The sequence below is a fragment of the Aegilops tauschii genome, chromosome 6 (genome assembly GCF_002575655.3).
Source record: "Aegilops tauschii subsp. strangulata cultivar AL8/78 chromosome 6, Aet v6.0, whole genome shotgun sequence".
Lineage (NCBI taxonomy): Eukaryota > Viridiplantae > Streptophyta > Magnoliopsida > Poales > Poaceae > Aegilops > Aegilops tauschii.
The window spans coordinates 89,069,192-89,094,367 of NC_053040.3; the positions used below are offsets into that span (position 1 = coordinate 89,069,192).

At 45.3% G+C, this 25,176-nt stretch overlaps 2 protein-coding genes across 2 annotated transcripts; both read left to right on the top strand.

Moving 5' to 3' along the window:
- Positions 1–6,477: 6,477 nt before the first annotated feature.
- On the top strand, positions 6,478–11,752 carry LOC141025326 (uncharacterized). Its single transcript, XM_073500630.1, has 6 exons — positions 6,478–7,671; positions 8,632–8,766; positions 9,051–9,230; positions 9,339–9,961; positions 10,941–11,027; positions 11,480–11,752. The coding sequence occupies exons 1-6, from the start codon at positions 6,633–6,635 to the stop codon at positions 11,750–11,752; spliced, it is 2,337 nt and encodes a 778-aa protein (XP_073356731.1). The 5' UTR covers positions 6,478–6,632.
- A 3,469-nt stretch (positions 11,753–15,221) lies between these two features.
- LOC109734164 (subtilisin-like protease SBT3.8) lies at positions 15,222–17,719 on the top strand. Its single transcript, XM_073500631.1, has 4 exons — positions 15,222–16,337; positions 16,430–16,547; positions 16,656–16,827; positions 17,181–17,719. The coding sequence occupies exons 1-4, from the start codon at positions 16,042–16,044 to the stop codon at positions 17,717–17,719; spliced, it is 1,125 nt and encodes a 374-aa protein (XP_073356732.1). The 5' UTR covers positions 15,222–16,041.
- Positions 17,720–25,176: the final 7,457 nt, after the last annotated feature.

A 25,176-nucleotide genomic window follows, 5' to 3' on the forward strand; every position in this document is an offset into this window, starting at 1 on the left:
GAAGTATCCCTTTTGCCCTTACCCTTCTAGAAACTAGTGGTTTTACTAACCATCAACAATTGATGCTCCTTCTTGATTTCTACTTTCACGGTGTCACGAGTTGCTCAAGGATCATCATCTATCCTTGATATGTTATAGTTCATCACGAAGCTCTAATAGCTTGGTGGCAATGACTATGGAGAACCATCACTATCTCATCTGGAAGATTAACTCCCACTCGATTCAAGCGATTGTGGCACTCAGACAATCTGAGCACATGCTCAACGATTGAGCTTTTCTCCCTTAGTCTGCAGGCTTAAGAAACTTGTCAGAGGTCTCATACCTCTTGACGTGGGCACTAGTCTGAAATCCCAATTTCAGTCTTCGGAACATCTCTTATGTTCTGCGATGTTTCAAAAACGTCTTTGGTGCCACAATTCTAAACCGTTAGCATTACGCACTGAACTATCACGTAGTCATCAAAACGTGTATGTCAGATGTTTCACAACATCTACAGACGACGCTGAGGTTCAGCACACCGAGCGGTGCATTAAGGACATAAGCCTTCTGTGCAGCAATGAGGACAATCCTCAGTTTACGGACCTAGTCCGCATAATTGCTACTACCAACTTTCATCTAAATTTTCTCTAGGAACATATCTTAAACAGTAGAACTAAAGCGTATGACATAATTTGCAAAGACCTTTTGACTATGTTCATGATAATGAAGTTCATCTGATTATTTAATGAACTCCCACTCAGATAGACATCCCTCTAGTCATCTAAGTGATACATGATCCGAGTCAAACTAGGTCATGTCCGATCATCACGTGAGATGGACTAGTCATCATCGGTGAACATCTCCATGTTGATCGTATCTACCATACGACTCATGTTCGACCTTTCGATCTCTTGTGTTCCGAGGCCATGTCTGTACATGCTAGGCTCGTCAAGTCAACCTAAGTGTTTCGCATGTGTTCCGAGGCCATGTCTATACATGCTAGGCTCGTCAACACCCGTTGTATTCGAACGTTAGAATCTATCACACCCGATCATCACGTGGTGCTTCGAAACAACGAACCTTCGCAACGGTGCACAGTTAGGGGGGACACGTCTCTTGAAATTTTAGTGAGGGATCATCTTATTTATGCTACCGTCGTTCTAAGAAAATAAGATGTAAACATGACAAACATCACATGCAAATCATAAAGTGACGTGATATGGCCAATATCATCTTGCGCCTTTGATCTCCATCTTTGAGGCGCGGCATGATCACCTTCGTCACCGGCATGACACCATGATCTCCATCATCATGATCTCCATCATCGTGTCTTCATGAAGTTGTCTCGCCAACTATTACTTCTACTACTATGGCTAACGGTTAGCAATAAAGTAAAGTAATTACATGGCGTGATTCATTGACACGCAGGTCATACAATAAATTAAGACAACTCCTATGGCTCCTGCCGGTTGTCATACTCATCGACATGCAAGTCGTGATTCCTATTACAAGAACATGATCAATCTCATACATCACATATATCATTCATCACATCCTTTTGGCCATATCACATCACATAGCATACCCTGCAAAAACAAGTTAGACGTCCTCTAATTGTTGTTGCATGTTTTACATGGCTGCTATGGGATTCTAGCAAGAACGTTTCTTACCTACGCAAAAGCCACAACATGATATGCCAATTTCTATTTACCATTCATAAGGACCCTTTTCATCGAATCCGATCCGACTAAAGTGGGAGAGACAGACACCCGCTAGCCACCTTATGCAACTAGTGCATGTCAGTCAGTGGAACCTGTCTCACGTAAGAGTACGTGTAAGGTCGGTCCGGGCCGCTTCATCCCACGATGCCGCCGAATCAAGATAAGACTAGTAACGGCAAGTAAATTGACAACATCGACGCCCACAACTACTTTGTGTTCTACTCGTGCATAGAAACTACGCATAGACCTAGCTCATGATGCCACTGTTGGGGAACGTAGCAGGTTCAAAATTTTCTACGCATCACCAAGATCAATCTATGGAGTAATCTAGCAACGAGGGGAAGGGGAGTGCATCTACATACCCTTGTAGATCGCAATGCGGAAGCGTTGCAAGAACGCGGATGAAGGAGTCATACTCGTAGCGATTCAGATCGCGGTTGATTCCGATCTAAGCACCGAAGAACGGTGCCTCCGCGTTCAACACACGTGCAGCCCGGTGACGTCTCCCACGCCTTGATCCAGCAAGGGGAGAGGGAGAGGTTGGGGAAGACTCCGTCCAGCAGCAGCACGACGGCGTGGTGTTGATGGAGGAGCGTGGCAATCCTGCAGGGCTTCGCCAAGCACCGCGGGAGAGGAGGAGGGAGAGGGGTAGGGCTGCGCCAAAAGAGAGGTGTTCTCGTGTGTATGGCAGCCCCAAAACCTCAAGTATATATAGGGGAGGGGGAGGGGCTGCGCCCCCATCTAGGGTTCCCCCCCAAGGGGTGCGGCCAGCCCTAGATGGGACTTGGGGGGCGGCCAAGGGGGGAAGAGAGGGGGGCGCCCCACTAGATGGGCCTTAGGCCCATCTGAGCCTAGGGTTTCCCCCTTCCCCCCCTTCCTGCGCCCTGGGCCTCTTGTGGGAGGTGCACCAGCCCACCTAGGGGCTGGTCCCTTCCCACACTTGGCCCACACAGCCCTCTGGGGCTGGTGGCCCCACCTGGTGGACCCCTGGGACCCTCCCGGTGGTCCCGGTACATTACCGATAGCACCCGAAACTTTTCCGGTGACCAAAACAGGACTTCCCATATATAAATCTTTACCTCCGGACCATTCTGGAACTCCTCGTGACGTCCGGGATCTCATCCGGGACTCCGAACAACATTCGGTAACCACGTATATCTATTCCCTATAACCCTAGCGTCATCGAAACTTAAGTGTGTAGACCTTACGGGTTCGGGAACCATGCAGACATGACCGAGACGTTCTCCGGTCAATAACCAACAGCGGGATCTGGATACCCATGTTGGCTCCCACATGTTCCACGATGATCTCATCGGAAGAACCACGATGTCGGGGATTCAATCAATCCCGTATTCAATTCCCTTTGTCTATCGGTATGTTACTTGCCCGAGATTCGATCGTCGGTATCCCGATACCTTGTTCAATCTCGTTACCGGCAAGTCTCTTTACTCGTTCCGTAACTCACATCATCCCGTGATCAACTCCTTGGTCACATTGTGCACATTATGATGATGTCCTATCGAGTGGGCCCAGAGATACCTCTCCGTTTACACGGAGTGACAAATCCCAGTCTCGATTCGTGCCAACCCAACAGACACTTTCGGAGATACCTGTAGTGCACCTTTATAGCCACCCAGTTACGTTGTGACGTTTGGTACACCCAAAGCATTCCTACGGTATCCGGGAGTTGCACAATCTCATGGTCTAAGGAAATGATACTTGACATTAGAAAAGCTCTTAGCAAACGAACTACACGATCTTGTGCTAGGCTTAGGATTGGGTCTTGTCCATCACATCATTCTCCTAATGATGTGATCCCGTTATCAACGACATCCAACGTCCATGGTCAGGAAACCGTAACCATCTATTGATCAACGAGCTAGTCAACTAGAGGCTTACTAGGGACATGGTGTTGTCTATGTATCCACACATGTATCTGAGTTTCCTATCAATACAATTCTAGCATGGATAATAAACGATTATCACGAACAAGGAAATATAATAATAACCAATTTATTATTGCCTCTAGGGCATATTTCCAACACTTTTTCCATGCTTGGTCCAAACATTATAGTGGGGCATGAAACCGGACTCAAACAAGTGGATATGTGAATGGTTATTGAGTTAGAGTAATTATGATCATTCTTACAGCCAGCACATGGAGAAGGCATAAAACCATCCGCCCGCTTGTTTGTCTCAGCCGCAAGCAGAAAAGTATGCACGCCATTAATGAACTCGGGAGAGCATCGGTCATCGTACATCCATTGTCGGCTCATCTTCATTACATAACACCGAAAAGACCAAATTAATACAAGTTCATACAACACTTAAATGCAACAAAAAAATAACTCTCTAGCTAAAGCATTTAAATGCAACAACAAATTCGATCAAGATTGCAACTAAGGTAACAATTGATCCAACAACATAATGATACCAAGCCTCACTATCAATGGCATATTTTCTAATCTTTCTAATCTTCAAGCGCATTTTCTTCATCTTGATCTTGTGATCATCGACGACATCGGCAACATGCAACTCCAATTCCATCTTCTCCCCGTCAATTCTTTTCAATTTTTCTTTCAAATACTCGCTTTCTCTTTCAACTAAATTTAACCTCTCGACAATAGGGTCGGTAGGAATTTCCGGTTCACATACCTCCTAGATAAAAATATCTATGTCAACTTGATGGGCATAATTTGTCATAAACACGAAATGCAACAAATAGTTTTAAAAGAGAATATACCACATCCGAATCATAACACGGATGAGGGCCGATGGGGACGGATATCAAAACCATGGCACTATGTATAACAAACAACGTACAGGTAAGATAATTATACGAGTAACTATATATCCAAATCACACAAACATGAATTTTTTATATAAAAAAGATAAGAACAAGAGGCTCACCACAAGGTGGTGCCGACGACGAGACGGTGCGGGCGATCGACGGTGGTTACGACGGAGATTTAGAAGGCACTAAGTAAACCACACCTACATATGCAAACTAAGTGTTATTTTGACCTCAAATTGCATATAAATCAAATACTACCACATATATATAATTCCTCCCAAATTACTAAAACCCACAAATTAATCACTATATAAACCATTGCAAGAGCTAATCTAGCAATGAGATGAAAGGACAAAGTTGCTAACCTTTGTGATCATTTGAATGGATGGGGGCCTTCAAATCTTGACAAAATTTGGGCAAAATTTGTGATGAGCTCGAGAGGAAGAAGGGAAGAACAGAGAGGAGAGGGGAAAGGAGGAAGAACAGAGCGCGGGTGGACGAAGGGTTTATATAGGACGACCTTTAGTACCGGTTCGAGGCACGAACCGGTACTAAAGGTGCTGGAGGGGCCCCAGACTGACAGCATCCTACCACCATTCTCTTTAGTACCGGCTCGTGGCACGAACCGGTGCTAAAAGTTTGGCACGAACCGGTACTAATGAGAGCGTCCCGCCTAGCCGTTGAAACCGACACTAATGGTCACACCATTAGTGCCGGCTCAAATTCAAACCGGGACTAATGAGCTGAATTTGACCCTTTTTCTACTAGTGCGATGAGCCCGTAGATTCGTCTCCTCTCTGACAGACGCTCCAGTGCCTGGTTGCAGGGAGTGGAATTCTAGTGCTTTCGCTCGAGGCACCGGCTAATAGATAGGTTAGGGTTTTAGTCCTCGCATGGGGCGGTGCTTGGGCGGATGGTGACGCTTCATCTTTGAGTCGCTCTTCTGATCTCCGATCCTCCTCGAGTCCGTCCTTGGGGATGGATTAGAGGGAGCTTCGGTGTTGATTTCTGGCAGCCCCTCGGGGCGGCAAGGCTAGGGTTTCTTCTCATGTGTATGGTACGGTGAGATTTGGTGTCAAGTTCTTTGGGTCGATTCAAGGGCCCAACGACGATGACGATCGTGGCTCCGGGGTGATGGTCTTTATGGGGACAAGCACTAAGACTTCCCTGCTGTTATCGATAAGGTTAAGTCGGCTCCAACAAGGGAGCCACAACAGTGACGTGTCGGCGGCTCATTCTGACAATGACATTGATCATTGTTCGGTCGTCCAGAAACCTCAATGTAATTCTTATTATATTTAGAATGTTTTGTATTTCTAATGAATCTTTATAATAAATCCGAATTCTCTAAAAAAAGGTCAGTTACGACATAGTTACAAGAAACTAAAACTTTATTATGCCGACATTCCCTTGGAGGGCATGACAAAGTGTACATTCTTATGTCAATTTACGTCATTGCGGGGATGACAATTTATTTAAACAATAACGGCAAATCGTTGCAAAAAAAAACCCCTGAAATGAAGCGAATTTGATATGTTGCTAACTAAATTTGCCATCCTCGGCCAACACAAACCATCATGAAAACATTCGCATTTACCATGCTCCCGAGCGAACGTCCGCTGGTTAGGCCGGGACCCACAATGTGAAAAATAAAAGCAAAAAAACAAACAATATGAAGAAAATCAAAAAAGAAAATTATGACGAATAAAGAAAAATCAGAGAAAAAACAAAGTATAATGAAGACAAAAACAGAAGAAAACCGAAGAAAAACCAAAAAAATAAACAAAAACAAAAATGAATAAAAAAAAAGAAAAACCAAAGCAGCGCGAGCAACTACGTTAATGGGTCGGCCCAATTCAACGAATACCGGTTAAATCCTCTCAAAGTTCAAAATAGACCGGGATCGGAGAATTTGATGTGAGTTCAGGGTTTGATATAGCTTTTGTCTACAAGTTCAAGGTTTATTTTGAACTTTTTCCTACAAGAAACTGTACTCCTTCCCCATCCGTTCTTCTCAAAGCCGCCGCCGCCATCTCCCACAAACCTAATAATTACGTAATCAGCTTCTGCAGTCAGTACGCTCGTAGCAGAGGCTTGTGACGGAGGTCCCAGCGCACCGCGGCCGACGTTGCAATTGCATGCAGCACACTGCCGATCGAGGTTGGTTGATCAACGATCTGGGCGGCCGACGCCCGATGGGTTTCCGGCGGTTTGTGCATCTGGTGACGAACGACGCTCGCAGCACCTACACTCTGCGCCGCATCGACATGTCGCGCTTCTTCCGCCCACCACCGCTCGTCGGCCACATCGCCGGAGCAGGAGAAGAAGGCCCGGCGCTGGAACACGGCTGCCTGCCCGACCCCACGTCGCGCTTTGAAGCTCCGTCGGGCTCGGGCCGGCCCCTCAAAGGCGTGATGGACTTCTTCCTCCTCAAGACCAACCATAGACACGAAGCGGAGGAGGGAGAGCTTGACCTTAACATGGTGGTCGCCACGGACCACACGGGCCGCGCCCTCATCTACGACCCCGACTCGCTGGCCGTCCGCGCGCTGCCCAGGCTGCCGGAGCGCAAGTACATCCCCGTCTCCCTCACCGCCGGCGGCGCCCTCTACGTGTTCGACCGGATCCCCCAGCTCCACAAGAAGCGGTGCTGCGAGGCGCTCACCTTCCGCCGGCCCCGCGGCGAGCACGAGGACTGGTCGTGGCGCGCTCTGCCCCCGCCCCCCTTCGTGCACGAGCCCAGCAGCCACGGCGCCCCCGGCCAAATCGACTCCTACGCGGTGGCCGGCGACGGCGAGAGCCTCTGCATATCCACCAGACGCATGGGCACGTACTCCTACGACATTAAGAAACGCGGCTGGACCAAGCTCGGGAGCTGGGCGCTGCCATTCAGCGGCCTCGCCGAGCACGTCCGCGAGCACGGGCTCTGGTTCGGCATCTGCTCCTCGGACGACGGCGAGAACACGTTCGGCGCCGCCGACCTCAGGGCCGCCTCCGGTCTGACGCCGCCTCCGCTGCATGGCTCGTGGGAGGACATCACGCCGCCCATGGAAGGGCACGCGCTGGGGACGCACGTTGTGCACCTCGGCTCCTCCAAGTTCTGCATCGCCAGGTTCCTCGAGGCTGTCACCTCGCATGTCTCTGAAGAGTCTACTAGCCCAGTCCTATCAGTATCAGGTAGAGGACGTCCTCGCCGTTTTCACCGGCGTGGAGGTGCAGAGGCAGGGTGAAGCTCTTCGTGTGGTCAGGCATAGGTCGGAACTTTACAAGATCCTGGAGGGCCAACTTGCCTACTGGGTATTTTAATACTGGCAGATTTACAAGATAGGCCATCGGATTCGACACCGAGACACGTGCAAATTATAGCCATCGAAGAACCGGTGTAGTTCAATGGTTCAAGTGACATTTCATCTTCAGAAGACGCGCTTGGAAGGTTGTCCACGGCATAGTGTGACGCAATGGGAGTATTTCTAAATTTGCTTGCGGAATGATATGTTTCAAAGTGCCAAAAGTCTGCCAAACTTTATAAAATCCCCTCCACGTTCCTCAGCTTTGTTGTGAATGGACGTCGATCAATGTCATTACATCAGAGACCTGGATACTGTATGCATGTCTGTATCCAGTTCGGTGCTTGCTGTAAGACATGATCTAGACATATAGTCTTCCTCGCGTGTCTCTGACCGAACTCTTCTGAACCGTTCTTGCACCTTGCACCCCATGGTTGCGCATGCCTGCTATATATACACATAAATATAAACATACGCATACACGACCCTCCTCTCGAAATAGGCATGGATATGAGAACTTTCTCCTGTGCCCTGCTGCTGGTGACGATGATGCCCCTTTCGACGAAAGCGTCTAGCAAAGTAAGATCGCGCTCCTCTCTCACAAGACTTCGCTTAATTTGCTTCTTTCAGCGAATGCGAGCTGACCGTCTTGTTATGAGAACATTCTGCCTCAAATTTACAGATATACATCGTGTATTTGGGGGAGAAGAAACATGATGATCCGTCTACGGTCACCGCGTCGCACCATGACATGCTAACCTCTGTTTTTGGGAGGTACTAGCTAGCTATAGTTGTTCCTGATTACATCTTTTAATATACATCATGTGACTTGCTCATCTTTTCGTTGTAGTTGGTGACTCACATTTCTTTACTTTTACTGGCAAAAGCAAGGATGAAGCCAGGAAGTCGATAGTTTACAATTACAAGCATGGATTCTCTGGATTCGCGGCGACACTCAATGAAACGCAAGCTCAAACACTTGCAGGTAATATTCGTTTCCAAGATATGGCATTAGCATGTCTTCTTTAAGAACTCTTTCAAGACGTTTTCATTAACCTCTTGTAAAGTAAGAGGGATTTTCAATTTTAGTGGTCCTTTGATCAAGATTGATTGAGTATTGCTCTTCTTATGATAAGTTTAGCCGAATCCGTTGAAAAGGATAGGTTTGGGTGAGGTTTTTTGGCACTCAGGATCACATGATCTTTTTTAGGATCTGAGCCTCTTTGAAACATGCATGATCGACTGAAACTAATCATGTCCCAAGTGTAGAATTCCCTGAAGTTGTCCGCGTGAAGCTTAACACTTACCACAAACCGCACACAACTCAGAGTTGGGACTTCCTCGGCCTTGACTACGATGGACCACAACAACAACAACCACAACAACAGGAAGGCCTTCTGCAAAGAGCAAAGTACGGAGAAAACATCATCATCGGGGTGATTGATTCAGGTTTGCAATTACATTTATAAGTTAAATCACCATCCACACATCCAAAACTTGGAAACCCAAAGTAGGAGATGGAGTACATCGTCAATTGATCACATGCTTATGGAACAGGCATATGGCCTGAATCACGAAGCTTTGATGACACCGGATATAGCCCTGTGCCGGCACGGTGGAACGGCGTGTGCCAGATTGGACATGCGTGGAATGCCACGAGTTGCAACAGGAAGATCATCGGCGCCCGATGGTATAGTGGTGGCATCAGCGCTGACGTGCTTAAGATGGACTACAATTCCCCTAGGGACCTCACTGGCCATGGCACACATGTAGCCTCAACGATTGCCGGTAGCCAGGTGTGGAATGTGAGCCACAGAGGGGGTGGCCTTGGTGTCGGTATGGCTCGCGGTGGAGCACCACGGTCTCGATTGGCTATATACAAGGTATGTTGGGTCGATGGGAGTTGCCCCGAGGCAGCGATCCTTGCGGCCATCGATGATGCCATAAAGGATGGCGTGGACGTCCTGTCGCTCTCACTAGGAGGCAGTCCTGGCGAGGAGATCTTTGAGACATTGCATGCTGTATTGCAAGGCATCTCCGTTGTGTTTGCAGGCGGGAATGAAGGCCCCGTGCCACAAACGGTGTTGAATGCCGTGCCATGGGTCATGACGGTGGCTGCTAGCACAATAGACAGGTCATTCCCAACCCAAGTGACGCTCGGGAACAATGAAAAGTTGGTGGTACGTACAAACAAATCTTAAATCTTCGAGTAATTCTCATGTTATTCGATATGGTATTTTTTGTCATTTGATTTTGTCTAAAAAGGAATATTAATCACATTTATAAGCATTTGGTTCAACATCCAAGAATCCAAGTTTCAAAGTATCACGCGCATGTATGACGTACAGACAAAAGTTGAACTAATATTTCAGGTTGTGCAGATTTGAATAGTGTAGTAAATCATCTTCAAAGTTTACAATTTCAAAAATCTCGAGCAACCGAGTTGCTAACAAAAATGCAATTACCAAATTGTAGAAAAACACCTGCATTAATATGATAGATCAAATTGGTGTTGCCCTCCAGTGTTCACGAAGTTACATGCATTGTTTTGCCACATGAACGTGACTCTTTCCTCAACAAAACAACTTGACTCTTCCGAGATGCATGCAAAAAGGAAAATGGAGCTAGGGGCGGAGCGAGAAGTATATGGATGAACCTGGGTACATATGAACCCACTTTAAAAAACAAAATTTTAAATTCTGAAAAAAATTTGCACCGGTACGTCTCCATGTTTTATGTGCGTGCATAAAGTTTTACGGAAAAATAACTTTTTTATGGTCTGTGCAAAAAAGACAAAAAATTATGTCGCGCAACACTATTTAGAAGCACTGAAATTTGTCTTTTTTACGGAGGCAAAACAAAAAGACATTTTTTCATAAAACTTTGTGCCGTGTACACACATTTGCGAACTTGTATGCGTGATATTTTCTTTTCATTTTTTTGGCATTTTAAAACGTGCTTAAAATGCATTTTATGAAAAGTGGATGCATATGCCCTGGGTTCAGATGGTGCCCTCTCGGGACGGAGCCGGATAATGGAGATGGCCATCATACCATAGAAGGCATATTCACATAGCATAGTAAATATCATAGTGTCTAGATAGTCTAAATATGCCAGTTGTTCGAAAATATGAATGAAAACTATTGTCTATTAATTTAGAGTTGGTTCTACGATCACCACTATCAAAGGATGATTTATTTAGACCTTAACCAGGCTTTCTTCTTCTTCATCTCTACACAACCACAGGTGAACAATCGAAAAATTTCTAATTAGTTTTTTATGTATACCCTCGACGCCTTCTCGCTTCTAATTACTTTCTACACACAAGTTAATCTAATATTGGGAGAGTAGCCAATGACTAACCAAAACATAATCAGAATTTCAGATGAGTTTTTATTAAAAGGAGGATAACCCCCGGCCTCTGCATCTGGGAGATGCATGCGGTCATTTTATTGATTATTTTCGAGGACCTTACAAAGTAGAACAATAATATGTCTGAATCCGCCAACATCTGCCGCTACTCATATCCATATGATGAAGGGGTGCAAGCCGGGCCACATACCCGACCTCTCACCTAAGCCTAACATCTAAAGCCGGAGGCCCCGACCGAGCCATCTACCGGGTTCGGGGCACAAATCGGCTGGTTGCACTCACATGTGTCATCGCCGTCATCTTCTACTGGTCCATCTTCAGAGCAGATTAAGGTGTCAACCTTGGCAGGTCCTCCACCATCGACGCCACCACAACGCCAAACGACGACCTCCACCTACGCGAGCCTTGGCAGGTCCTCCGCCATGGACGCCACCACGACGCCAAATGATGACCTCCACATATGTGAGCCCTTCTCCGAGCAACGGACCCAGATCCATGCTAGGATAGGTCCGCACTATCACCGTCGTCCACCACCCACAAGCGCCACCCAACCCCAAGGTTCCCAAAGTGGCGCCTTCAAGAAGGGAATGACGCCGTGAGCGCCGCCGCCGCCCAACAAAGTTAGGGCTTTCACCTGGGAGACCTAGGGGAAGGGGAAGTGAGGAGATCAGTCCATACCGACGCCTCCAAGGAGGGGAACGGCGCCATAGGCGTCGCCGTAAGCGCGGCCGGCCAGGGATTTCGCCCGAACTAGATCCCCGCCACCACCAGCGCCTCCTGTATAGAACCGGCGACCAAGGGAAGCGCGGCCCGACCAGGCTGGCCCGCACGCCGAACAGGGGAGGAGGGGAGGCGCCAGATCGCGCGCACCGACCGCCGCAGAAGCCCACACCATCCGCCAACGACCACTGGGATCCCGCCGCCCGCGCGGCCAGGACGCCAGATCCACCGCCCGCCCGGCTGCTCGCCGGAGCCTGCCGTGTCTCGCCAAAGGAGCCGCCGCTCCAGATCCGGGACTCCCCACACCAAGGCAGGGTAGCCGAGACCCCGCCGCCACAATCCTTGGCGCCCCGGGCTTGCCCGGCGGCTGCCTCAGGCGGCGGCGAGAAGGTGGGGCAAGGTGGGAGGGGGCCGCGGCGGCGCGGCTAAGGTTGCCCCGCCGCTGCCGGGGGAGGCGACGTGGGGGTCGCGAGAGGAGAGGTTGTGGGGATCTTTTCCTTGTGAAGCCTCTGGTATTTTTCTATTCAACTCAAAACTAATCTCTTAAAATTCCAGATGAGTATGTAGACTATCATTTCTTCCTTACCCTGTGACTGCACCCTTGCTGCTATGGGTCAGCACCCATGCATGATGGAAACTAACAATCCATCCGTGGATCGAACCAACAACAGGTATATTTAGCGCCACCCTGAAGCTTTCCATAATTTCTACTCCCTCCATTTCTAAATATAAGACCTTTTAAATATTTTAATACAAACTACATACGGAGCAAAATGAATGAATCTACACTCTAAAATGCGTTTATATACATCTGTATATAGTACATAGTGAAATCTTTAAAAGGTCTTATATTTAGAAACGGAGAGATAGAGTACAGAAGGAATGGTTCCTTATAGGGTTTTACAATTTGACCTGGAGCTGAGTTTGACCTTCATCATGCAAAAATAAGAATTTACTCCCCGTGGCGTGCCTTGTACTTCCTCTGTATCTTCTTACTTTGCATATTAGGTTTGTCTTAATTCAAACTTAGTAATGTTTGACCAAATTTATATTAAAAAATGCCAACATCTACAATATCAGTTAAAAGGACAGTACCTCTTGCCCCCCCCCCCCCCCCCCCCCCCCATAGTTTGTTCCATAGAATAAAATTGAATCATATTTATTCCCTCCGTTCTAAAGTAAGTGTCGTGATTTTAGTTGACATTTATTTTGGAACGAAGGGAGTACTATAGAACAGCCCTTTTAATATCCTCAATGCTATGGCTTGGTCCAAATTGTGAATCTGATCATTGTACATGATCGCCCAGCCAGACACATATAAGATTTTTTTTGTTAGCACATATAAGATGTTGTAGACAAAATATGCACGTACTTGATGTGAGGTTGTAGGGCCGAGGTTATGGACTAGAGGGGGTGAATAATCCTATCAAAAATTACTACTCCAAATTTTAGTTTTTCTAAGATAAGGTTGAAACCTGTGGCATCTACATCATTGTGATGCATACAATCAGCATGCATACAATCAGCTTTATTAAGCTTGATTCAACACAATGAGGACGAAGTTATCGACAAATGGAGTACAGAACATAGATAGCTACCCCAGAACCATTACAAGATATGAATATAACCACTTTGACTAAGTCAACTTCTTCTGACGCAACGCCTTTGAGAAGGATAAACACCCTCACACTGGCGTCACGCCGTCACTACGTTTGGCCGGAAACGACCAAGACAGAAATTTACCCTTGTTATCACAACCAACCACTACAGGTCATCAGATCAGTAAGAAGACAATGCCTTGAAGAAGGTAACAACGCAAGATTGTCGCTACAGTGCCCGATCAATAAAGGCTAGAACATGAGTTTTTACCCTGGACATGAAGCAATGTTCCAGTTATCATCTTGATGTGGGATCTTAAGAAAGTTGTGGTAGCCAAATACGATTGAAAAATATGATGTTTTCTGATGTTCAGATAGTCAGTGCTACCTACTCCTCATTCGTTGGGGTCTAGGCACAAAGTCCTAAGACCACAAATGTCTCGGTAAGGTCGCCCACAAAGAGCCAACCAAACACTTTCCCACCTATGCCACAGTGGCTTGATACCACCAGGGACAAACCCTCACTCTGGGTTGATCCTATACAAAGAAGGCAATTATGGGGCATGTACAAACTCTGGATTGCTTTACACCTTGAAGGTTCTCATGTACTCCTAACAGTTTAGGAGGTTCACACCCTCCAAGGATAACAAGTAACAAAGTCACTTTGAGGAAGTCTCCAAGAGATGTCCGATCGACTCCCTGAAGGATCTCTCTCTCTCTCTCTCTCTCTCTCTCACACACACACACACACACACGGATAGATAAACTTGAAGCAAAGTGGGATGTAGCACAAGAAACGGAGGAGTTTGTCCATCGAACTCTCAAAGTTTTGGCTCTCTAAGATACTCACTATCACCAAGGATCTCAAGATGTGCTATCTAACAAATGGGGGGGGGGGGTATGGTGAAAGCAGATTCAACTGATGCACGATTAAAAGCAACTATCCTAGAAGTCATGGATGGTTTTTTGGTACTTCAAGACTTGTTCAAAATTTGAATGTTCAGTTGGGAAGACAAAGTAAGCCTCTCAAAGATCCAATTACACATAGACACCGACACAAAGGGAGTTCATTTCTGCTAGTAAGAGAACTTACTCAGACCGATATAATGATTCTCTGAGGTACCAGGGTCAACAGAGCAAATCTCAGAATTGAATCGGTGCAAAAACAACTAAGTCTGAACTCGGAGGTATGTGATAGAATTTTTCTCGTGAATACTGGTCCTATTCTGAGACACTGGGCTAAAACAAATCGAGAGGTGCTCGGAAGTGCCTAAAAGAGTTACTCAAATGTACCAGAGCTAACAGAGATGGTATGGACTAAAATAGAGATCGGTGGCACCAGAGAAAATCTTTCAATCAACAACAATGAATCTTCCTTCGGAAGCATCGAGATTTCTCATATCGGAAAATGCCATCACACACCATTCATTTGATGCACCCCTTTCTGATGTGTATCACATCCCACATGCTTTTGCACATGTGTGTGATGAGACCCTAACATTGACAACATAGACGTGCATCTCTGACCAAGTTTATTAGGAAACCTGTATTTTTTTCAGTTCCTGTCAAACAAACACCCAAGTTGGCAGATTTCCTAGGAATGCATTATTTTTGCACATGCACTCCTATCATATTCCTGTATTTTTCCTCATCCTAAGTTTTTAGTGCAAACCAAAGGAGCCATAATATACTTTAGGTATGACCATCTAAACCATGAATAGTCGGTACATATTCACCCATGAAAATAATTTTGAACCGGACTGAAGATTTAGACTCCAAAATTGGGTAACAAATTCAGGCACGCATTTGTCGAAATAGGCATTACTTGCTTAATAACCAATCTGGTGCTTACTCATTTACTATATGCATTTATTGCACGGAATATGGCGGTGAAAAAGATTGAAATCTGGTAGACAGTTTGAACTGCATAAGTTTTTTTTCCTACAACGAGTTTTAATATGGTAATATCATCTTTTATTTTCCTGTGTACCCTTGGCAGTTCTGGGTTTTTTTTCTACATGCACCTAGCAATATTTTTTTTCGTATACAATTAATTAATCAATAATTGGAAGAGATGGTTTGCATGCACATGCCAAGGTTTGAAAGTTCAGTCAATTTAAAATTCAGTTTAACTATTTGAGATGCTTACACTCAGGCTGATTTTTAATCAAGAATTAGTTATACCATGCGATAGTTTTATTTTTTATGTGCATACTTTTGGCAGTTATTTTCCATAATTATCTCAAGACATCAAAACATCCTACAAAGTCCAATAAAACCTTACAATGTAAACAAAATTACATTGGAAACCATAATCTTGTTTTAATTAATCACCTACTCTTAAAAATAACTACCTGGTCAATCCTACTTGTCTAAAGACAAAGGTGAACTTTTTTGTGTTTTTATTTTGAATGCAGGGGCAATCTCTTCACTACAACGCATCCGTGATCAGCAACGACTTTAAGGCCCTCGTTCATGCGAGGAGGTGATATGAAATAAAGAAGCCACTTGGCACATTTGATTTGTAGTTCCACATTTTGTATGATAACATAACAATTCATTGATTCTGAATGATACCGAATTTGGTACATGTATCCAGTTGTGACATGGAGACACTAGCATCGAGCAATGTCACAGGCAAAATCGTATTGTGCTATGCACCGGAGGAGGCCTTTCTCATCTCGCCTCGGGTGGCACTTCGCAATGCCATCAACCGTACCTTGGAGGCCGGTGCTAAGGGCCTCATTTTCGCACAGTACGCTATCAATAATGTCAACAATGTGGCTGCGTGCAACAACATTATGCCATGTGTTCTCGTGGATTTTGAGATAGCACATAGAATTGCTTCATATTGGGATATCACACGGTGAGCATATGTCGTCAGGTTGATAGGCGAAGTGAACACATGTCGGTTTTCTTGTACAATAATGAACTCATGTCGGTCATGTGCCATGTTAGGAGTCCGGTGGTGAAGGTGTCACCTACCATGAGCGCTGTTGGAAATGAGGTGTTGTCACCGAGGGTCGCCTCGTTCTCGTCGAGAGGCCCTAGCCTAGCGTTTTCAACCATACTCAAGGTATGTATTTCTTCTTATTTAAAGAAAAATAGGTTGCACTTTGCTATGTACCTAGGCTCTCTAGTTGTTTGAATACTTAAGACTTGTATCATGTACATGTTCGAATAGCCTGATATAGCTGCACCGGGAGTCAACATATTGGCAGCAGTGCGCGGCACCTATGTGTTGTTGTCCGGGACGTCCATGGCATGTCCTCATGTCTCAGCAGTCACTGCGCTGCTCAAGTCGGTTCACCCTGGCTGGTCACCAGCCATGATCAAATCTGCCATTATCACTACAGGTAGAAACATGGCAATATAGTAAAATTAATACTCCCTCCGATCATTTTTACTCTGCATATAAGAATTGTCTGAAGTCAAACTTCGTAAAGTTTGACCATATTTATATGAAAAAATATTAACATCTACAATGCTAAATTTATACAATGTGAAAACTAAAGTCATGACGCATCTAATGTTGTTGATTTCACATTCTGAATGTTGGTATTTTTTTCAATAAACTTGGTCAAAGTTTACGAGGTTTGACTTCAGCTAAAATCTTATATGCGAACTAAAAAGGACCGGAGAAAGTATTCTAAGTACCTCGTCACAATATGCATAAGACAGACTTCATCATTACTTAAACTTCTTGCAGCTTCAGTGATCGATAGTTTCGGTATGCTGATCCAAGCTGAGGGGGTGCCAAGAAAACTAGCTGACCCTTTTGATTTTGGGGGTGGCCACATGGACCCAAACAGGGCCATCGATCCTGGCTTGGTTTATGATGTGGATGCAAAGGAGTACAACAAATTCTTCAATTGCACCCTTGGATTGTTAGACGGCTGCGAGTCCTACCAACTCAATCTTAACCTTCCATCAATCGTCGTGCCAACCCTAAAGGACAATGCCACAGTTTCGCGCACTGTCACCAATGTCGGGCCGGTGGAAGCGACTTACCGAGTAGTTGTTGAGGCTCCCGCAGGGGTAGCCGTGTTGATGGAGCCATCTATTATTAGTTTCACCCGAGGTGGTAGTACACGCGCAACATTTAGGGTGACACTCACGGCGAAGCAGAGAGTTCAGGGCGGGTATAGTTTTGGGAGCATCACATGGTCCGATGGAAGTGCCCACTCAGTGAGAATTCCAATTGCAGTACGGACTGTGATACAAGACTTCGTCTCAGATACATCATAAATTTATTTGTAACTGGTGTGTCATCTTGTTCCTTCATTCATGTACTTGTCCTGGGAAAATGTCGCTGAAATGCTAAAACTCTATTTCATACATTATCATTAAGAAATGTTCTACATAGATGCAATATGTATGTTCTTTCAGAATATTCCTTTCACTTTTTTTTTCTCTGATGCCAAGTGCAGTATTTGTGTATACCAGTAAAAATGGAAAACGTGTGAAACATCACCAAAAGTTACTTTTGCTGTAAAATGTTGTAACAAAAGTCATTGATGCTGAGAATGTTGAGAAAAGCTATACTCGTCAATCGATAAGCATGTTGAACATTCAGCTGGCTAGCTGCTCAAGGTCCTTTTTTAGAACAATCTAAATCTCTGTTTATTGTGTTTTCTGTAGTTTCACCCCTGGGCCTATGCAGCCAGACAACCTGATGAGTGAAAACTGGTGGAACCAGGAAGTTTTACTTGGTTCTGATCATTCATAACCAAGGAGGGTTTGTCCGGCACATGAAACAAAAAGGATGTGCATAATCCTGCCTGGCTAATTTTCATCTTAAGGTAATAACGGTTATGACTGATTCTTCTCTGAAGAAAGTTTGGGTATCCCTTGTGCAGTGCAATGGCTGATCTTGCTGTCTGATAAAGAGTCAGGTTTGACATACTGAAACTGTTCGGTTCAAATCGAGTGACGAAACAGAGTAAATAGCATAAAACTACTGGTTTACGGGCTAGGGTTCCAAAAAACTACCAGATTTTACTTTTTCTCAGAAAGCTACCAGTTGCGCGGTCGGCTGTTTCAAAAACCCCAAACCCGCGGTGACTAGCGGTTGAACTGTTTTCCTGACCGCGTGGACCCACCTGTCAGGCCACCTGGCCACGTGCGCTAACGGCGCGGCCGCTGACGGCCGTTAGCCGACCGGCCCGGTCGGAACTGGGGTAAATAAACCCCCTCGGTCGGTCCGACGCACCTGCTCGCTCACTCTCTCCCTACTCGCTCACTCCCCTGCTCTCACTCCCCTGCTCCAGTAGGAGCTCGCCGCGGCCCGCCGTCTTCGAGGCCGGTCGCCGTCGACCTCCTTGCGGCAATGCCTTCCTGGAACGACGAAGAAACGAGCTCGAAGGAGGAGTGCGAGGTCGTCAGCATGGACATGGGACTTATGGTAAGTTTTTCTTTGCCACCTAGGGTTATGGTTAAATGCTAGTAGGCCTAGGCACTGGATCTTGCTTAGTTAGTGTTGTTGTTGTCTCTGTGATATGGATCTTGATTAGTGAGGGTGGGGATTGAGGTACGGTAGGGTTCATCTCTGTACAGTGTTAGGGCTCATGCTGATTTGGGGATTTTTTCACTGTTTAGGGTTAATGAACAGTGCTAGTTGATTGTGGTATTGAGTGGTGATTGAAACCATTGTATTTTTGGTTGCAGGAGGAACCAGAGACCATTGTGGAGCCCCTTTTCTGTGGCCAACTTGAGCTTGCTGAACCCAGGTGCATTCTGCACCAAATGAGGCCTGTTAAGCGTGTTGCTTTTGAAGGCAATGTAACAGGAAGGCGTTTCTATGGCTGCCCGGTCCAGGTTAGATATTGATGTTCACTGGCCTCACATGATGCAGCAGTTTATTACTGATATGAAAGTCACTTATGTTTTTTTGTTACTTAGCAAACTTAATCATGGCATTGTAATAACTTAGCATATCTTCATGGCACTGAAATTAGCTAGTACTCCACTTGCACTAACTTATCACATTTACAAATGTAGGCAAATGGTGTGAATTGTGGTGTTGTAGAGTGGGTTGATGGGCCTTGGCCTACTGTTCTTCAGAGATGTTTGAGCAGGCTGTGGGAAATGTTCCATGAGCAGAACTGTGGAAGGGTACTTGACAAGGAGAAGTTTGAGAATGAGTTGGCCAAGCTGAAGAGTGAACATGAAAGGGAGTTGGCCAAGCTTAGGACTGAAAATGACAAGCTTTGCATTGAGTACACCAAGCTTGTTGATGATGTATCCAAGATGTTTGATTGGCAGGATGGTAGGGTGGACAAGAAACAAGTGGAGGAGGAAGAACTTGAGAAGAAGAAGAAGGAGCTAGAGGAGAAAGCTATGTTGGAGGTGCAGATGGAAAAGCTCAAACTTGCAAAAGAGCAGAGGTGCATTTTGCATAGCCAAGCTGATATCATCAAGAACACCAGGAAGGCTATGGAGGATGTTCAAGTTGACAGAGATGTTCTTAAGAAGGAGAAGGACAAGCTTGAGCTTGTTGTTGCTGAGTTGCTGAAAGATGGCTATGGCAACAAGGAGAAGTTAGAGCAAATCAAGGCCATCCTTGAGTCTTGAAGTTGCTGTGATATGTTGGTGAAGTAAGTACATCCAAGGCCTTTATATAAGGATGTGGCCTAACAGTCTAAAGTGATTATGGGTGTACATTTTGGGGGAAAGTGAAGTTTAACCTAGTGTTTGGCCATGCATTTGAACTGTAGTTTCTTATGTAAGAACCTTTTCCTATGTTGTTAAGTAAGTTGTAATGGATCACCTATGCTATCAAGTGCTATAATGGATCTCCTATGCTATTAAGTAGTGGAAATGGATCTCTTATGCTACTAAGTAGTGGAAATGGATCTTCTATGCTCTTAAGTTTTCAAATTGATCTTCTATCTTTTATATGTTATTTGTTAGCCAACATATATTATTTGTGTGGGTAATTGGGCTTAGTGGCCCACTAGTGGCTGACCAAATGCAACCCTAGGCCTACTAAAACCCAACCCCATCCATCTGTCAATATAAACCCCTCCCCACCCCCACACTTTCCCAATGACTCCACCAGCCGCCACCCAAAAGAAACCCTAGAGATGGATCCTGACATGGGAAATGTCACAGAGGAGGAGGGGGAGGCTGTGGAGGTTAGTGCAACAGCAGCACAGAGGAGGAGGAGGAGGAGGAGGAGGCGCAGGCAGAGGGCACTAGAGGCGGCCCAGGTTGAGTAGCAAGAGGAGTTCAACCGCCCACTCTCCGACAAGGTACTGGAGAAATGCAATGATGAAGAACTGGAGCTGGTTTTCACTAGTGGCAGGGGAAGGACATTCATGCAGATCATTAGTTGGGCAAGGGTGAGGGCAGTCATGGCTCCCCATCCAGCTACTAGGGCCAAGTGGGTTCGTTTCTTCGAGCGTTATGACTGATGAATCTATGTATCTACCTTGCTATATATCTTTCTGTCTGTAAGTCTATCTGAGAGAGAGTTGTGGTACTATCTTGGTGTTCTATGTAATAATAACTAGTGTTTGATGCTACCCTTTTGAATGATTGTATGAATGTATCTATGTGTATATGCTACCCTTCTGAACGATTGTATTAACACTGTCAGAATCAACTGTGACTGAACTAACTGACAAAATCAACACTGTCAGAATCAACACTGACAAAATCAACACTGTCAGAATCAACACTGACAAAATCAACACTGTCAGAATCAACAGTGACTGAACTAACTGACATGATCAACACTGACTGAACTAACTGACATAATCAACACTGACTGAACTGACTGAATAGTAGTTATTACAAACCATGGTAGTTCAACTGACTGAATATCTCTGAAACAACATAAAGTATAGTCATTACAAACCATAGTAGACCCAAATCCATCCATATTTGTTCACTGACATAAACTTGATCACCTCCTACAAACCATAGTAATCCAACCATAGTAGTTATTACAAACCATGGAATGACTGCAAGGCACAGCAGTCATGTCCCACCTCCTACAGTCACATGTATGGTTGTTCAAGTTAACACAATATGTGTTCTCAGAGCTACTAGTCACCTGCCAGATACCTGGCCCTGCCATGTATGCATCACAATTCTTAGCCCACTTCTTGCCTTCTTCTAAAATTTCTAAATAGGTTGGTGTGATCTCCCATCTACATGACTCTGTTTTCTCTCTGGTTTTCTGAAACTTGATCATCAACTTTGTTCTTATGCCCTCCAGCATAGTCCTGATTGGCTTGTTCCTAACATCCAATATCATCCTGTTGAAAACTTCACTGAGGTTGTTAACAACCAGGTCAGTTTTGCAAACAGTATCCATTTTATATCTTGCCCATGTATGGTCTGGTATCTGTGACAACCACTGCCAAGCTTCAAAACTTTCTTTCTTCAAATTTTCCATTCCTTTTTCATGACCACTCTTAGTGAAGGAATATGCAGCCTGATCTAAGTGTTTCTTGAGTTCCTCCCCTCTAAAACCAGCAGATTGAAAGTTGGCATATATATGTCTAAGACAGAACCTCTGTGGAGAGTCAGGGAATACATCATTGATTGCATTCAACAATCCCTGTTAATTATGAATTTATGATGGCTTAGAATGATGTATAAAGATGATGGTAAGTTCAAAGTGTGGTGGTGTTGAGTACTGGAGCACATACCTTTTGCCTGTCAGACATAATTGTGTACTTGCCAAACTTGTTCCCACTTCCAATAACAGTTCTCAGCTGTGTGAGAAACCATGTCCAGCTGTCTGTGTCTTCCTTGTCAACAACACCAAATGCAATGCAGAAGATGTTGTTGTTCCCATCCCTGGCAGTAGCTGCCAATATTTGTTGTGTAGGAGATATGCCCTAGAGGCAATAATAAATGATATTATTTATCTCCGAGTTCATAATTATGTTTATGTTCCATGCTATAACTGCAATAATTCTCGAGTCTGCAATATCCACGAGGCTCGGAGGAAGACTCATATGCACGTGTGGAATAATAAACGGTAAGAAGTATTCCTAGTTTGGCCTCTAAGACTAGCTCAAGTGTTGCATGATGGTTCCGTTTTCCTGATCATGGGCATGTCTATGCCAGCAAATTTGAGGGCACAATGTTAAGAGAACATTTGTGTTGAATCGACCCGTTTTGATGTTATGCTATGAGATACATTCGTCACAAGTTAATGGTAAATAACACATAGATGGTTAACGTTTGCATGATTCCTTAGACCATGAGAGTATCGAGTTTCTTCATGCTTGCTTCATGAACTTTGGGGTTTGTTAAACGTCATCCGTAATTGGGTGGCTATTACGGCGGCTTACGGGTTCATGGAAAAGTATGTCAAGTAACTTAATAGCTCAAGATTGGGATTTGCTCCTCCGACGATGGAGAGATATCTCTGGGCCCTCTCGGTGTTACGGTATCCATCATCGTCTGGCCAGGCACTTTGTGATTTGATCATGGGGATGCCGGAACACGATAACGAGAAAAGAGAACAATACCGGTAACGAGGTAACTAGCATAGTGGACAAGTTGTTGATCCACGGGAATGCCAACATGTCTCACCTCGGGTATTTGTAACATATCGCGAAGCAACAGGAATAGCACACGGCAACTGGAGGTTCACTCGAATATTCATTCGTGTGGGTATAGGGGTCAATATGGGTGTCCATGGCTCCGATGTTGATCATTGATCGGAAGGGGTTCCGGGTCATATCTATACTTCACCGAACCTATAGGGTCACACGCTTAAGGGTCATCTATCTGCTGAATACTAGACAGGGAGTCTGAGAGAAAATCACCGAAAAAGTTTCGAACACCGAAAAGTTTCGGACAGCGGAATCGTACCGCAGAGAGAGGTCATCGGATAAGTTTTGATGATACCGAAAAGTTGTTTCGGGATATACCAGTAAGTCAAATTGGTTTCGGCACATGCCTGATAATTCTTGGAGGATGCCAGAATCATTCTGGAAGCTTTCTGGAATTTTCCGGGATAATAACCGGATATGCTCCGGAGCTGCCGGAACCACTTCAGATGCTTTTCGCAGATGAAAATCACTAAAACGGAATTGTTTCGGAACGCGTTGAAAATCATTTTGGTGGGTACTGGAAATGTTCTAAGCCCACATAAATATTTTCAATTTGAACGGACGCTGAAAAATGTCGTCGTGAATAGTGAAAGTGCTTTTTGGGATATTTTATGGAAAGCCACCTTTTGGGGCTTTACTCAAAAGATCTAGGGATGACATGGATGGATTGGGAGGCCCTCATGGGGGCCCCCAAGGGGTGTGGCCGGCCACACTTGGGGCTCCACCTTGGAGCCCCTCTTGTTCCTTGGTTTCACTCTTATGCCCTTGAGGAAGGACTTCATTCATGTGCATTTTGGGTTTTTGTGTTAAACTACCCTACCCCTTGGGATTTCCTATAAATAGAGGTGGAGGGGCAGCCCTCCACACTCACTCTTTCTCACATACAAGTGCCATGCATGATCCGGCTTCTCTCTCCCTCCTAGCGAAATAGTTTCGTAGAGCCGAAAGGCTGTCTGGGTTCCGGCAGGAACTAGTTCTGGACGGCGAAGCCCTGCCGGATAGATGACACCGTATGTGTGCAACTCTGTAGAGAGATCGTAGTTTCGGTCTTAGTTCGTGAGTGCCTCCCGAAGGGCTGTCCGTGTGACCGTCCGAGTTTCGAAGGTCCTCCCGAAGGGCTGTCCGAGTGACCGTTCGTGTTTCGGAGGTCCTCCCGAAGGGCTGTCCGCGACACCGTCCGGGGGGCTGTTCGACCGCCTCCCAGAGGGCTGTCTGAGGAGCAGATGAGGGTATACATCCTCGTGGTTGGGAGGTTGTAAATCCTAGCTGCGGGGATCTGCACCGCCGATCGTCATCGACTCTACTTCCCGCTGCGCTACGAGTCGGTAACGAAAATGATCAAACCTTGTATGCAGTCTCCATAGTGGTCCTGGGCTGGTGCGTAGGTCGGAAATTTTTTGTTTTCTGCTGCGTTTCCCAACATGTTGTCCAGTGCTGAGCTTGATGAAGCAACCATCTAAACCTGAAAATATGATCACATTACTTGTAAATAACATGAATGCAACCATCTTAGATATATGTGTAAAGATCATGTACCTATAAATGGCCTGCATCCATTGAGAAAGCCCTCTTTGCATGCAAAAAGGCAGTAGAACATGTAGTGGAACCTGGGGGTAGGAGCTGGATTTTCTAGGTCCTCTTTGGTTGTCACTATGCATCTACTGCCTGGATTAGTATCTAGCACACACTGTAAATAGTCCCTTAGTCTGTGATATTGGAGTCTGTGATCTCCTTGCACAACTTCAACTGCTTGCTTCCTTGCCCTATATGCCAAGCTTTTAGGCACATGAACACCAAATGTTTTCTTGTAGTATGACATAATTGTCTCAACACCAGCTCCAGGGTTTGATCTAATGGTCTCCTCACAAACCTTGGCAACCCAGTTAACTGTAACCTTGGTGCTCTCTCCACTTGCTCCACAAGTGTGATCCAAATTCATCTTCTTGATGCTGAAAGTAGACTCATTAGCTATTCTAGAGGCCACTATGTAAAACTGACAACCTTGCTTTCTATCATAGCACCAAGCAATAACCCTAGTTGGTTCATTTCTGTGATACTCAAAATTCCTAAGTGTCCTGACATGGAAATTTCTTAGTGCTTCTCTGAACTCCACAACATTTAGGAAGC

What these genes read in the sequence shown, in the direction of transcription:
- LOC141025326 (XM_073500630.1), top strand. Translation starts at nt 6,633, where the DNA reads ATGCAGCACACTGCCGATCGAGGTTGGTTGATCAACGATCTGGGCGGC. An exon ending in GGAACAATGAAAAGTTGGTG is followed by an intron (nt 9,962 to 10,940) that starts GTACGTACAAAC and finishes CTATTAATTTAG; the next exon opens with AGTTGGTTCTACGATCACCA. An exon ending in TCATCTCTACACAACCACAG is followed by an intron (nt 11,028 to 11,479) that starts GTGAACAATCGA and finishes TCTTCAGAGCAG; the next exon opens with ATTAAGGTGTCAACCTTGGC.
- LOC109734164 (XM_073500631.1), top strand. Translation starts at nt 16,042, where the DNA reads ATGATACCGAATTTGGTACATGTATCCAGTTGTGACATGGAGACACTA. An exon ending in TCATATTGGGATATCACACG is followed by an intron (nt 16,338 to 16,429) that starts GTGAGCATATGT and finishes GTGCCATGTTAG; the next exon opens with GAGTCCGGTGGTGAAGGTGT. An exon ending in ATCTGCCATTATCACTACAG is followed by an intron (nt 16,828 to 17,180) that starts GTAGAAACATGG and finishes AACTTCTTGCAG; the next exon opens with CTTCAGTGATCGATAGTTTC.